The 16,200-nt window shown below is 33.8% G+C and overlaps 1 protein-coding gene across 1 annotated transcript in view; it reads left to right on the forward strand.

The window, feature by feature from the left end:
- ADGRG6 (adhesion G protein-coupled receptor G6) overlaps nt 1-16,200 on the forward strand; it is a 133,192-nt gene that overhangs the window by 83,220 nt on the left and 33,772 nt on the right. The window contains exons 7-13 of the mRNA XM_006755376.2: nt 3,109-3,194; nt 5,888-5,940; nt 7,131-7,193; nt 10,596-10,738; nt 13,610-13,721; nt 14,778-14,842; nt 15,414-15,624. Coding sequence (XP_006755439.1) covers nt 3,109-3,194; nt 5,888-5,940; nt 7,131-7,193; nt 10,596-10,738; nt 13,610-13,721; nt 14,778-14,842; nt 15,414-15,624 — 733 coding nt within the window. The remainder of the gene's footprint in view (nt 1-3,108; nt 3,195-5,887; nt 5,941-7,130; nt 7,194-10,595; nt 10,739-13,609; nt 13,722-14,777; nt 14,843-15,413; nt 15,625-16,200) is intronic.

Raw genomic sequence — 16,200 nt, forward strand, 5'->3', positions numbered from 1 at the left:
TCCCAAAAAAGCTCTTGGATTAATTTTTGTTTCCATTCAAAATTACATTTTCTATGCTTGCAGCATCACTCCAATGCTACTATGTGTTAAACTTTTGTGAGGTCAGCAACCCAAGTAAGGAAATACCTTTGTTAGTCTTTACGGTTCTAAAAAACCTAGCTTACAAGTGATATAGTAACACTGCTTCTAGTTTCTCACATGCATTTAAGTACTCAAATAAAAAATATCCTCTCATGATATTTGTATGGATCCAACAATCAGTCTAGCTGTACTTAAAGAAATTGTGTGTGTAGGATGAGCAGGGCTCCTGTCATATTACAAATACCACTGTCATATCGTAATTGTCACATCACTAGTTCAAAGAAATAAACTTGAATCTAAAATAACATTTGCTTTATAAATGAACATCTATCTTTTCAAATATACATTTTAAAATCTACCTTTCAGCCCTGGTGGGTTTGATTCCTGGTCAGAACACATACCTAGGTTGTATGTATTCGATCCCTGGTTGGCGTGCCGGTGGGAGGTAACTGATGTTTATCTCTCACCTCTCTCTCTCTCTCTCTCTCTCTCTCTCTCTCTCTCTCTCTCTCTCCCTTTTTCTTCTCTCTTTAAAATAATTTTTTTTAAAATATCCTTGGTGAGGATTTTTTTAAAAAATCTACTTTTCAAATCTATATTTCACAACCTTGACTATAGAGTAAAGTATGTCATTTCTGTATCTTCCAAGAAACTCCAAAAAGTGTGTTAAGAAGACAAAAAGGAAAAATTAAATTGGAGAAAGATCTCCAGACAAGAATAAGATTTTTTAATATCATGTGTAATGGCAAATAATACTTCGTAGTTTGATATTCTTCATGGCTAGAAGTGTTATCTAATTGAAAAATGGATATATTCTTACACACTTTTTTCCCCAAAGAAATGTCTCTCATGAATTTTTCTGGCCTGGGTGCCATTACTAGGAAAAAGCATTCATCTTTTGATGTCTCTGGAACAAATGAAGATTTGTGAATAGCTTTTCTATTGAGTCACTGTGGGAGTTGTAACGTTTATAGGGAAGACTGCAAGGATGACATGGAAAAGCCTGCATCAGTGTCTTCATTGTGCATTTTCTGCACTGGCTGTGCTTAACCAGTTATTTTGCTGCAACTCAAAACCCCTTTCACCAACCCTTTGGTGGACATTTTATTTTGTTTTGACAATTCACTCTTGGACATTCCTCAGGACTAATTGTTAACTACATTACTCAAATTTTTTTAAATAAGTATAACAAGTAGCCTCTGCTGAGTAGCTTTCAGCTAACTATAAAAATACCACATTCTGAGGCTTCTGAGAGAGAATACTTGGTAATGATCCATAGCACAAGAGAATCTGTAACACAAGATGCTAGGTTTTTTGGCATATTCACATATTTTATTTGCTTTCAGCAATGTAACTCTAAGGAGAGTACTATATTTATAAGTTGATTTAGTCTGCCTCAGATGTCTTTCTCATTTATAAAAACAGTGAACTGAAAAAAGTGAGGTAGAAAATATTTAAAATTTAAAGAAAAGTATCATAACTATTTGGATGCTTCTATAAAATTTCAGAAATGTCAGTGATATGAAACACTGATAATTAGTATTTTGTAATATTTTCCTGAGAGGGAGAGATTGCTAACTACTGTTGAACAAACACATGCTTTAGATCTCCATCTAGTGGCAGCTTTTCAGTTGCTATACTGGCATCAGGGAACATTCACAGAAGATCCCTAGGAATCTGAACTAAATATAGAATCCTGGACCTCTGCAATTTGAATTTCCTCTCAATCATTTGGAATGTCCATGTTTTGATATGATAAGATCTAGAGTATAAAGGGCTTTTTGTTTGAATTATTATTTATTTTAAGTATCTTTCTCAATATTTCCATTCAGAATATTTTTAAGAGAATACAAATTCAAGATCATTCAAATAGCTGAAGACTTTTAGAAGCTAAAATAACATAATCTTTATAAATTAATCTCACTTGGACCTGTATCAATTTCATATATTTATATGACATCCAGAGTGGTGATTTTTTTTTTTTTTTTGCATAAGATTCTGACCCATAGATTAGAAAAACATTCCTTTAGTAATTGGATAGCAATTTACAGTTTGGTAGATTCGGGAGGAATACTTTTTATAATTTTTTGGTACTGCTCCCCAAAATCTTTATTAAATCCATTTCTTACCATTGTTTTAATTACATATTTCTACATTTTCTATGTATATTTTACTCAAGACATACCAAAACATAAACATGAAGAAAGATGATTGACTATAGAGGAGATTCAAATTTTTTTTCTCTCTCAGTAACCTATTATATTTTAGCATGGTGCCCTGTAACAAGCATCTAGAGAGATTTAGCAGGTCCTGGCTGGTGAGTTTGGTGTCTGTGTGTATGTGTGTAGTGTGTGTGTGTATTATACTGCTTTAAAGATTGCCGCCCCCCCCCCCAAAAAAGCAGAACTTTCTCTGACATTGTTTTATTTTTAAATCAAGGTAGTACAATTGAAATTCTTTCTGAAAATATTATTTTTCCCCTCTAGTTTGGTGCAAATGACTACATTCATGAAATTTTGATGAAAAAAATAAGTGAAATCCAAACCAGAAGTAAAGCTTTGTCGGGGAGGAGAAAGAAAGGAAAGGGAGAATAAGGGGCCGAAGTAGTAAATACGTGTAAGCCTGTTCTTTGTCAAGTCACTGCCTGCCCATCATCCCACTCACCTTCACATGCCCAACTCTTTATAATGTACAAGAAAAGGTTAAGTTCTTATTACAAGAAACCAAAGTGTACATGAAGGGTCACTACTTTACAGACCATAGATATCAGAAATTTATAGAATTTAAAAATAGGAAGAAATGTGCAGGTGATGATTTAGGAGCAATGAATGAATTATCTATATGTATAATCAGTAACTCTAAGAAGTTGCAAAGGTCAATGAACATAAAGTAAAAAATCTCAATTTTTCTGTACCTGTGTAGATGTTTCTTTTCAATTGTATGAAATTATATGACTGTAAATTTACCTTAATAATTATATGGCTCTGAAATATAATTAATGGGCTAAATCCTATTTCTAATGGACAGATGGAATTATCTATAGAATTTCCATAGTGATTCAAAACATCCTTCATCACCCTGAGGTAAAAGTACAGAACAAGGTGGCAGAATGGGTAAGTGAACTTGTAAAATTTCTTTTTTGTTTTTATACTGTTAACCTCTGGAAATCTGGAAAAGACCCTGCTATTTGGCTAACTCAATCCACAGATGATGCTGGTACATAGGTGTTGTTCATTATAAATGTATAAATTGATAAGTACGTGAGGTATTATGCTTATGCATAGAAAGAGAAGTGCATTTGAAAAAAAGGACAAGAAACTGAGCCTGATAGACTATTCATGTCCAAATGAGAAATGCCACACAAATGGAAATGTGTGTTGGTAGGTATCTCTATTTGCTATAATGTGCATGCATTTTCAGCACTATTTTTAAAAGTATATTTCTTATTTTATTATTTTTTTGAGAATTTTTGTATCAAAAACAAAAGGTATAAAAAGATATACAGTAGGTCCTCAAATATGCCATTTCATTCATGTCATTTTGTTCTCAGACTGATGAGATGCCATAGATACTTAATTCTTATTTACATCAATTAGCCTATGGTAAAATGAGTTTCATTATACCTAATTTTGCTTAAAGTCACAGAAGCTATTGATGACTTTAAGCAAGGACTTACTGTATCATGAAAGTCTTCCACCTATCCTTGTAGCTTACATGGAGATGAACCTGGAAATCACTGTTTTTTTCTTGGGTTTTTTCCAGAATTTGTGCATATAAAAGAAAGTAAGATTGTTTTATCCCTGTTACACTAAAAGTAACATATTTTATATACCATTCTTATTTTTGTTATTACCAGATTTATAACATTAGTACACACAGACCTCCTTTTATCTTTATTTTTTTTAAAACACTGCATAGGGTTCCATGATGTGGCTGTCATTTATTTGCATTAGTTGATGCATATTTACAGTATAGTTTATTTAACCTGTATTATATTGATGAAAATTTTTGTAATTTTCAATTTAAAAACTTTAATATGTTTTGTTTTATTTTTTTCTTCCTTATACAGTATAAAAATTTTCTTTCACAGATTTACATTATTTTTTCATTTTCATTATTTTTTTTTAATTTTTCCTATCTATGGTAAACTATGATACTTTGAACTACTTTTTATATATAATCCTATTACAGTTAAACAGCTGTTGTGAATAAAGTCACTTGGATATACATTCTGAAGTAAGAAAAATAGTTTTTTATAGGTGCCTAATAAATGTGTCCTTGGTGGCAAAAGAGAGTTAAACCATTATTTGAGACGTAGTGGTGACAATATATTATATGCATGTAACATATTTGAATGATAGGAAAACATAGTCTTATTTTTAAAGGTTACACCCTTTAAAACAAGTTGATCACAGGAAATAATAGTATGTAATTAGCAACTCTATTACAAAACTGGGGGTAAAAGTGAAATTCTCGAATAGAAGTTGAAGAAAATGCTACTGTTGACTTTTTGGAATGACACATTAACTGTAGTGATTAATTTAAACACTAGAAGATATTTCATTTCTAAACAGAGAGCGGTCTTGACAGAAAGAGTATATTATTTCATCCCATTTTTTTTCTAGCATGGTTCTTTTTTAAAAGTCAGAGTGTTTTCAAAAGATAAAACTCTTTATTTTCATTCCCAAATAAACCACATCTAATATTATGAATCTCAAAAATTAGTCTTCACCGGAGAATCTGCTTTAGAGAGGTATCATTTTACATTTATACTTATTTCAGGAATGCTTTTCAACATGGGATCATTCTCATCTGACGCTAAGCTTTGCTGGACACTGTCAGCTTAAGATGCATGATACCAAAGCAGATACTTGATAACAGAGGAAATATAAGTGGTGTCCCTGATTCATATTATTACTATTACAATATAAAAAGTTAGCTTTTATTGCCAGAGTTTCAGAAAATTCACATTTAATTTTAGAATGTTTGCAAGTAATGCTAAATGTTTATGTGAGAAGTGACCTAAAAAAGAAACCCTTTGGGAGTGGTATATAAATAAGAGAATTTCACATCAGTGAGGAAATTCTGTTTTGTGATTGTACTGGACAATGCATAATGAAAATTGATTATTTATAATGAGAAGAATCATTGCTTCATTAAAAAGTCTGGTGCTGAGACCTAAAAAGACTGTTAAGTAACCAAATTATAATTAACATAGCTCCCAAAATGTTGAATATACTTCTTGTTTATTTAAAGGTTTATACTGTTGACATAATTTTTCTTAGTACTAATATTTTTATGAGATTGTAATTACTAGGAAAACATGTCATTGTCCCTTGGTGTCGGTTGAAGACTATGGAAGTGTTTATCATTTCCATCTTCCCTCTTACAGCTTCGTTCTCAGTGTTAGGACTAACTCGGCAGCCCATTATAATATGAGCTGGAGGGAAAGCATAGTGTTTCCAGGCAGACTTCAGTTCCAATCTGGAATCTACTCATTCTTAGTTGGGTAACTTTGGGCAAGCTCTTCCATCTCTGTTAAGCTCAGTTTCTTCATTGAAAAGGCAGCAGGGGCAGATAATACCTATCTCATTCGTTGTTTTGGGTCAAAAGAACATTTGTAAAGTTCTTAGCATACAGTGATGTAGTAACTGTTATCTTTACCTTTCTTTCACTCCTTTTGCTCTCTGGGATTTTCCCAGGGTCTTATTCCAATAACAACTTATCTTTTGGGAGGGAAGAAACTTGATTCAGATTTTTTTTTAAAGTTTTACCAAAACTCACCCTTTTCCATTGTATTTTTCAGCTTAATTCAACCTTTCAGAATTGGAACTATACTGTTTACGTGGTTAATATCAGGTAAGTGACAGGATGAATTATTTGAGAAATAAAAAGTAGTATCTAATTTTATATTACTCTATCTTTCTCTGATTATACCCACACACACAAGCACACAATACACACATGTGCCATATTTATAATCTTTCTACAACAATTCTATATTATGTTGTGTCTTTACACAGAAGCTTCAGTGTTGCAGCAGTAATTTAAAAAAAATTATTGATTTTGGATCCTAATCATTTTATTTTTAAATTTGGCCTGTACTCCCTAAATATATTTGTGATTTTAAAAGAAATTATATATACACTAGAGGTCTGGTGCACAAAATTTTTGCACAGGTAGGGTCCTTAGGCCTGGCTGGCGATCAGGGCCAATCAGGGCCTTCTGGCTGCTGGCCGGGGCCTTCCTTCATTCTGTGCCACCTCTGGTGGTCAGTGCTCGTCTAGCGAACTCCTGAGGGGACACTTTGCATATTAGGCTGTGTGTGTGTGTGTGTGTGTGTGTGTGTGTGTGTGTGTGTATGTATTACTTGATGAATATATTATATGTTATAATGTACCACAATTGAAAAGACGATAATTAAATATTAGTTTCTTCTCAGAACCCAGAAGGCCATCTAGAGCATCCCCTGGGTTGCATGCACCCTAGTTTGGAGACCATTTTTTATAAGATAAGGCATCTACAGTCTGATTGTAACCTAACTTTTCAAAATTATCTCTCACTCTTCTATTTAAATACTTCACTAAAGTTCAAGCAAATAGTTGCACCCATATATGCTCCTCTGACATTGTTTTCACAGTTTTATACCAAAATTAGCTTTCTAAAATGTATTTTGTGAACCCTAAGCATATATTCTATGTACCCAAGAGACATAATAACACAGAGAAAGGGATTAGTTGGTCAAATGAGTTCAGGAAGTACATTAGTAAATAATCTGAAGCCACTCTATATATCTCAGATGCTTTAGTATTATACTAACATGCATGTGCACCTTGAAAAGAAAGCAAAGGAACATAGTTGCTTAGCTTATTTGACTGTGCAGCTAGTTTTTGTCATGTGCATATGAAAAAAACTAGAACTACTCAGAACACACATTTGGAAATACTGCCTTAGAATGTACATTCTGCCTTTTTCTTTCATCTCCTCAGATTTTGTGGTGTAGTAATAGCATATCGGATGATAATGAATCTATGTATTTTTATTTATAGTTTACACCTGACCTCAGGAGAAGACAAGATTAAAGTCAAGCGAAGCATTGGGACTGATCAAAGGTAACACTGAGAAAGTCTTACCGAAAGTATAACACCCTGCCTCTTGCCCTCTGTTTAACTCTCTGGTAGAGAAATTAAAACAATAAGATAAGAGAGAAACATTGAAATCACATCGCACGTTTAGAATATTTCTTTATCATTAATGCATTCTACTAGCTTTCTTATAGCTGAAACTTTAATATAGCAGAATGGATATAAGTATACATCTGATGAAAAATAATTCAGAAGTAGGATATTTAAAATGGATGAATTATTAGTTTAGTATTTCCAGTTTTATTTTTACAATAACCATTTACATCTCATTTCAAAGATACCTTCAAAGAAAAATAAAATTGTTTTAGCTTTTTTAAAATAAGGCATTTATGTATGATAGCATCATGTAATAATATGGGCAATAGGTGCCAAAATATGTCTTTCATTTGAAACCATCAGTTAATTTTCTGAAGTCTCCATTTTAAACTTATATCAAGATCATGACTTAAACAGGCAGATAATTTAATGGATAATTCACCGTATATAATCAGTTGGCATATTAAAAAGCCTGCAATTCAGAATGACATATACTGAAAAACAACCTAACCTCCTAAATGGAATAAATTTAGTTATGTTTATGTACTATTTTGCATCTCCATAAAATTAAAAAGTAATTACTCGAAGAGCAAAAGTTTACATAAGTCTTGCTCTGTTTCAATCGACTGAATTTAAATTATGGATTTACAACCATAATGATGGAATAAAATTTCTTTTCAGGTGACATATTATTATTATAAGAAGATAAAAATGAAATTTCATATGAGAGTTAACCAGAAAGTTTTCTTGTTCTTTTTCTGTTCAACACTAAAAAAAAATTTCTTTAATGTTATATTTGAAGCTTATCATTTCTGTATATATTCAACAGACTAGATTGAACCATCTGATTAGGGAAAGTCTTTATTTTGTCAAATTCATTTTCCTTTATGATCTGAGGGCTAGAGTAATGTATTTTAATACTATATTCTTAATGGACGTTTCTCCTCTATTTAGCCAATAAATTTCTCATCTAATCCTTATTGCTAGAACATATTGAGCCTTCACTAGTGAATCCAGCAGTGATCCGGATCCCTTGCTGGTTACTCTCTAGCACTTAGGGTCACCCTAGTTTGGGGTATCACCAATAGTAGACTCTGTTAGGGGGTCAGCCTTGCCCTCTTTAATTCATTTACTGTAATTCTTCCACTACCTGACAGTACTACAATTAGCCAACAATAGTATATGTCAACACCTCAGAAACTCTTGCTTGAAAGAAATTTAAAATCATGAAGTCTCAGTTTCCTGTCTGTCAAACCACTGGGTAACTTCACAGAAAATCATAGGGAGAGTCAACTATGACAGTGTAGCTAGGAAAATCCACACATTTAGTTTTTCTTTGGTATGAACTTTTGACATTGTTTGAAAATTTATTCTCATGGTTTTTCCCACCCCCTCTTTTTTCCTACTTTCTAATGCTCTTAATAAACCTTTATAGTCTCTCATAGTTTTTTTAAAACCATAGTCTACTAGTTTTACACATACCCTTTTTTTCACCCAAACTTTCCTTTCAATTTGATTGTAACACTTAACACAGACAGAGCTTCAGATAACACCATCTCACTCCCATCGCCTAGACAGACAGGAAACCAAAGCCAAAGAGACTGGTTTATTCAAATAAAGAATGATTGATGCTAACAACAGATAGAACTTGACTTTGTAGAGCTACAAAATGGTTTTAGTTTTTAGGATAAGAGAGGAAAACAATCCAGATAAGACCTGTAACAATATGTGCTCATTCTTGAATTTCTGAATTGGGTATTCAACAATACATTGTGCTAATTATGTTCTCAATATTCAAGGGAAGTATAAGGTCACAATCCCAACTTGAAGTTCTCAGTAACTGGAGTGGCAAAACTTATTTTTCAATGATAATTTAATCAATGGTTACTTTTTTTAATAAGCCATGTTAAAAACTATTATGCCAGTTCACTCAAATCTATGTTTGAATCATCTTGAAATGTGTCTTATACAGGAACATTAAGCAGTACATCATTTTGGAGATAAATAGCCCTTCAAAGTGAATTATGAAAACAGTAGAGCATTTTGTCCTTGAGATTAGTACAGGTATTTAGGGGGAAAATAGAACTCTTCTTTAATTTCCCCTAACCTTCAATAGCAAAGATTTTACTTTTTCTTTTTAGCACCACAAATATATTAATACTCTGATTTTTTCATTTTTATTGGTACCCCCAGAATTTTATGAATAAAATCTACAATGTTGCTCTACTGAGTGCTTCATAGTTATTTTGAAATCAGTGACTTTGGCATGTGGACAGTCACTGATATTGATAATATAGTGACTTATGTCATATTATTCATTTCTCCTCAGAATACAAAGATTACAGTTCTGTTGTAAACCCAGAGTTTTCACATACAAGGGAAAATATTTCTCTTCTACCTGACAAAATAATGTCATTTAATTTTCCCTCAATGTTAAATTAATAGTTTTTATTTCTGCTGTTGACTATGGCTGTGATTATAGTTCAGCCAAAAATTATATTACTTCAAATTATAGAGCCAAAAGTTTGGATAGGACTTTTAGGATACATCTCTGTTTCCCATAGAAGTATATATATTTTAAAACATTCAAAGTCTATAAATTTCTTAATATACTGGTCAATCACTGACTATATTTTGTAACTTTTCACCATGCAAAGTATTTGCAAATATTTCATTGAGATGGAAAATCAGTTATCACAATTCTGGAGAAATTGTAACACACGAATAATTTCAAAAGTCAAATGATCAGTGTAGTCAGATTGTTGAAATTCAATTTTTCTAACAAACTTTATTTTTGGCTATAAAGAAACTAAAATTAACCTTATGTTCCTTTCTTGCATGTATGCTATAAAATATTACTAAGAGTGTTTTGCAAAAGAAATGGGTTATTAAAAATAATTTTTTTAAAAATCAGAGATTAACCAAAGAAATATGCATATATGCATGATCCATGGACATAGACAATTGTGAAGTGAAGGCATGGGATGGTGTGGCACGTGCTGTGTGGAGGGGGTCAATGGGAATAAAAGGGGGGATATCTGTAATACTTTCAACAATAAAGATACATTTTAAAATGTCAGTTTAAATGATAAAAAAAGAAATGGAGTGATGTGATAGATGAGCATTATAAAATAATATCCTATAAAATCCATTTACATTGAGATATTTTTGACATTATCATTTATACAACAATAGAAGTCTCTGTGTGCCTTGGAATATCTTTTTAGTGTCAGCACTTTATGGTCATCCCTGTTACTGCCATATCCAAATGTTCTGTTTTTCTACATAAAAACAGCCAACCCAACAACAGTTCTATTTACAATGTTTCCCTAGGTTGGCGATTTGGGCCCTTCTGGTTTACAATGCTACCAACAATCTGAATTTAGAAGGAAAAGTCATTCAGCAGAAGCTCTTAAAAAATAATGAGTCCCTGGATGAGGGCTTGAGGCTATATACAGTGAGTGTGAGGCAAGTGGGTAAGTGCCTTTAATTTTTTTATTATATGTATTTTACATGATTATATGTTCAGGTTTAATTGAAACAAAAGAAATATTCTTCCTATGTGTGTTGTTTCCTTATTTAAAGCTATTTTTTCTGTTGATGAAACTTATCATAGTGGTATTGTAACAAATGGATGACATGGTTAGCGTAAAAGAAATCAACTCGATGCCTATGAATCTAAAGAAATGAAAGAGGCAGGGGAGAGTTTATAGTCTCTTTTGGGGATGTATTATGAAAATACTAAGGGTATGAGCACAATGCCAGGAGAGTCTTGAGCAGAATTGGCTTCAACTTTAGGAATAAAGAGTGCGTCTATATATGCATATAGGAACACGAATGAGGTAAATCTTAAAAAAGGTAATTTCTTATCATAAAACACTTCCTTCTTTTATGTTTTCTGTCTGTATTAATGACACTACTTTGCAGGAATAGGCCAGAAATCTGGGAGTTACCCAGGTCTTAGATTCAATTCTTATCTAGACACCATACACAGCCTAAGCTTCAACCACACACGTGGTACTGCTTGAAATTCCCCAGCATGCTGTGCCTCCTTCCTTTGTCTTTACTCATGCTGCTCTTCTCTACTCTCACCATCCAACTGCTCATCACCTACCTAGTTTTAAGGAGAACCCAGAGTCACCTTTTCTATAAAGCCTTTTCTGTCATCATCCATGTATAAATAGATGTTACCGCCTTTGAGCCACCACTCTATGTATGGTCTTCTAATGTCTACAGTACTCTAGGTATCTTGATAGTAATATTATGAAAAGCAAATGATCAAAAATGTGGACAGTGGAAAGTACTAGTAAACTTAGAAAGGGAGAGAGAGAGAAATAGCTATTTGTTATTCCATTTATTTATGCATTCATTGATTGCTTCTTGTATGTACCCTGACCAGAGATTGAACCCACAATGTTGGCCTATCAGAACAAGGCTCTAATAACTGAGCTACCCAGCCAAGGCTTATTCTAATGTTATTCTGTGATTACAACTATATTATGATTAGGTATATTAGTAGAGATAAAAAAAAAAAAAAACTTTGACACTTGGCCTTATACACACACAGGAGGTTGAAGTGGGGGAAGCTAGTATTCCTCAGTCTCTGGGACCATGGTTATAACTGAGGCCAGACACAGTGTAATAAAGAAGCAAGCATCTCCCTTCTACCAGGAACCTCCCATCTCTAATGTGTCAACTTACACAGTTACAGAGAACTCACAAAAATGGAAGAACACAAATCGTCATTGTCATCATCCTCAACAGTTTCTGAGCCTCTTTGGAAAAATGCTTGCTTATTTACAAACGGGGCTTCTTAGGGGTGGGGTGGGTACAGATGCTGCCCTTTCACACATAGATGTCTCCACAAAGAAGTAGCTTGACGAATGGTAGTTTATATATGATGAAGGATCCCTGTGAGGACAGGCCTTACTCTGTCTTCCAAGGCTGAGGAACCCCAGAACAACTCTCTCTGGATACCTTGACATGTAATTTATACCACTTAACTTAAATCCTATACTTTATTGTTTTACTGCAAGTGGATCTGTGAAGAAAAGTTTCTACTAATTGAAAAATAAATAGGCTAACCCTTGACAATTTTAAGGTTCCAAATATAGGTGAGAAAGTCATTTTAAATGTTCAATCGGTGACTGCAGTATTGGTTCCCAGCAGTATGGTATAACTTTCCACTTTTTTTCAGTACTGAAATACAAGATTTTGTTGTTGTCATTGTTACCAATATATTGGTTTTCTTTTGGTGTTTAAAAAATATATTGTTATGGATTTCAGAGAGGAAGGGAAAGGGAGAGATAGAAACATCAATGATGACAGAGAATCATTGATCAGCTGCCTGCTGCACGCCCTCCACTGGGGATTAAGCCCGCAACCTGGGCATGTGCTCTGACTGGGAATCAAACCATGACCTCCTGGTTCACAGGTCGATGCTCAACCACTGAGCAACACCAGTGGGACTCTTTTGATATTTTTTAAGTTGTAAAATCTGAATCATTTATAGTGTGGCACTTATTCAGAGAGTTTTCAAACAACAGGTGGGATGATTTGAGGATGGAGGCATGTGTGTAAGATGTGTGGCGGTGGACACAGGTGTCTTCTTTTTTTAAAATATATATATTTCTTTATTGATTTCAGAGAGAAAGGGAGAGGGAGAGAGAGATAGAAACACCAATGATGAGATAGAATCATGGATCGGCTGCCTCCCGCACACCCCTCACTGGGGATCGAGCCCGCAACCCAGGCATGTGCCCTTGGCCGGAATCGAACCTGAGACCCTTCAGTCTGCAGGCTGACGCTCTATCCACTGAGCCAAGCCGGCTAGGGCACAATGGTGTCTTCTTGCCATTCCCCTAGCAAACTAATAGGCAGAAGATGCTTTCAGAGCAGCTAGAGACATTTCCAGAAAATATCCCCACAACTCAATGATGACATTATTTTATAGGCTTTCCCCTTTGAAAAAAGATCAGAGGAGAATTTACATTTCAAAGTTTTCAGGACTGTTCTCATTTTATATAGTGTTTTTTTTTAATAGTCCTTTATTGTACTCATTTTACCTGCTAATGATTTCCTTTAGAGTGATATATTCTCTTAAGTATATGGTTTTATTTGATGGTTGTGTAATCTATAATAATTTTTGCATCTGAAATGGAGTAAATGGTTATTTTTCCAAATTTCTAATGTCAGATTTTTACAGATTCAGAACACAAAAATCTAGTAATTTGGTGGTACATGAAATAAATACCTAGTTAGCAGCATTGTTATCTTGCTGTCATCTTGCACCTCTAACTTCAAAGAATAGATTAATGTTTCTCATGTTGGTTCTTATTTTCACATAGGCACATGTCCTGCGGAGGAGAAACCCAAAGGCTTTTACTGGCCAGTTATCCTACCTTCTGAATACAGGCACCGTTGTCCAGGGAAGCCGGGATTTTATGCTTCACGGACCTGGTAATACCTTCATTGACATTTGCCAGCAAAGTTCACATCATCATACCTTTCCAGGGATCCACATATTGCACCAAAGTTCCCAGGCATTGTTTGTTGTTTAGAAAGAAGGGCAAGAATCTCTATGTGTGCCTAAATGATAACCTCCATGAGAGGTAAGGATGAGGCAGGTTACCGATAAAAGCGTTCTTACTCCAGGCAACGTTTGAATTTAGCCTTCTCCAAAGAAAGATGGAGCCATTTGGAAACCAGAGGGTATCTCTAGAGCAAAGCACCTTATATATGGATGAACCAAGCTAGCTGACAGCCTTTGGCCATGCATGTGAAATTCCAAGACTTTTTTAATTACCTGGGATAACTATTGTTGGAGAGGGAAGAGGCAGCCAAAGAGGGAATGAAGATAGGATGTGGGTCAGAGCAATTTGCTAATGGGGGCTGTCAGGGTCGAGATTTTCCCTGAATGTTTAACAGAAACCACAGGTCAACTACAAATCAAATCCAGTTCTTCACCCTCAACCGCACTCCAGATTAGGGTTTTGTTGGTGGGGGGCTTTGGAAACAGAAACTTTGCTCCTACTACTGTGTTTCACACATGGTAGGAGGACAAGGGGTCTGTAGACATTGACCTGAGTGTGAAGCAAGGTTCTGCCTCTTCCTGGTTGAGACCTTGGAAATCCCTTGACTTATTTTAGTCTGTGTTCTCATCTATAAAATGTGGACTGCTTTACAGAGTTATGTGAAATCAATGTCAGATTTTACCTGGAAAGTTCTTAAAGCAGTACTTGACCCATGTTAGCAAATATGGCTTTAGCCTTAGTAACCTGATGTACCTAGATTAGCCTACAGGCTCTTGCTAGTGTTTTGTTTCCATGAGTCATGCACTTGATATTTTTTCCCAATAAGAATTTAATTTAAGGAGTTTAATTTCAGTATATTATACTTTTATTTTCAAATGAAACACATAGATATCAAGGCAAATTCTAAAACTTTTCATTACCTAATTTTGTCAGTTATGTCATTTATGCCAAATATTTGAAATACTTTTTTTTTGTTTCATAGTTATCGTGACCTTTCCAACACATCTTTAATCTACTGGGGGGATCCTGATATTTCCAATTGTTCAAGTAAGTGAATGATTTCCTTCAGTTCTCAAAGACAAATGGAAATGACTTCATACTTCATGGTTTTCATCCTCTTCAGACATGCTCTTCTGCCATGTGATATTATTGTAATATTAAAAAGCTAGCAAATGATAAATTTCACTTACTTAAGGTAAAAAATACTTTTTTTCTCATTCTGATTTCCTATTGTATTCATTCTAAAAACTGTTTAACATTTTTAGAGAAAACAAAAATAATATACACATTGATATTCATATCAATGTTTTATAGTTTTGTATTATTTTAAATAGCAAATAATCATTTATTCTGGGTCCATTTCTGTTAGAACTAATGTGAATATTGGTCTCACCAATATGTGCGTAAGGGCACAATTTGTGTATTACTAAAGAAAGAAGTTAGTTTGTGTGTGAAGAAATATTATTGCTCTGTGAAGATTGTTAGTAGGGGGTATACACAGAAAACTTGATATGCTGCTTAAACTATGAAGTTAAATATCACTTTTTTTTTAAAATCCTAGAAATGATTTTAAAAAAATAGGTAAAACTTGATATGTTGTTTTGTCTGTCTTTTTTAGGGGAAGCAAATGAAGTTGCCAATCAGATTTTAAATTTAACTGGTGATGGACAGACCTTAAACTCGGCCAATATTACCAACATTGTAGAACAGGTCAAAAAACTTGTGAATAAAGAAGAAAATATTGATATAACTCTTGGCTCAACTATAATGAATATATTTTCTAATATCTTAACCAGTTCAGACAGTGACTTGATTGAGTCATCTTCTGAGTAAGTTTTTTCTGGAGAGTAAATTTATTGGGTGCATGTGTTGTTATATAATTTCTCACATATCTGAATGCTTTTTGCCCAGATCTCATCATTTAAATCTCTAGAAGATCCATTGATATTTCCCAAGATCATTCACAAAATGAACTTCGAAGTTTCTTTTTTTTTTTTAGTTATACAATTTACAAAAATATTAGGATTGTCATCTGGCAAGATATTAAATAATCCCAGAAAAGCATAATCAGTATGTCATTTACATCTGAAAAATGTTAACTGGGTTTACTTCATTAGATTAATAAATTATCACAAATATTCATTTATAGCACCCCCCCCTTTTTTTTTTGCTTGTAATGGAAACACTTAAGAAACACTCAACTCTCAACTTTAAGGTATAATTTGGTCAGTGTGAGTCACTCTCGTATGAACTGTGGTATAGAATTAACACAGACATGTTATTGTACTTCTGAAATGAAAAATTCTAAGGGAGTGCTGGGGTCCAACCCCAGCAGGTCCAGGGGTCCCCAAAGGTGTGGACGGAGTCGGCAAAGAAGGAATGACACGGAGACAGCGTTCAGTTGA

This window comes from Myotis davidii, unplaced genomic scaffold, assembly GCF_000327345.1.
Source record: "Myotis davidii unplaced genomic scaffold, ASM32734v1 scaffold292, whole genome shotgun sequence".
Taxonomy (NCBI): domain Eukaryota; kingdom Metazoa; phylum Chordata; class Mammalia; order Chiroptera; family Vespertilionidae; genus Myotis; species Myotis davidii.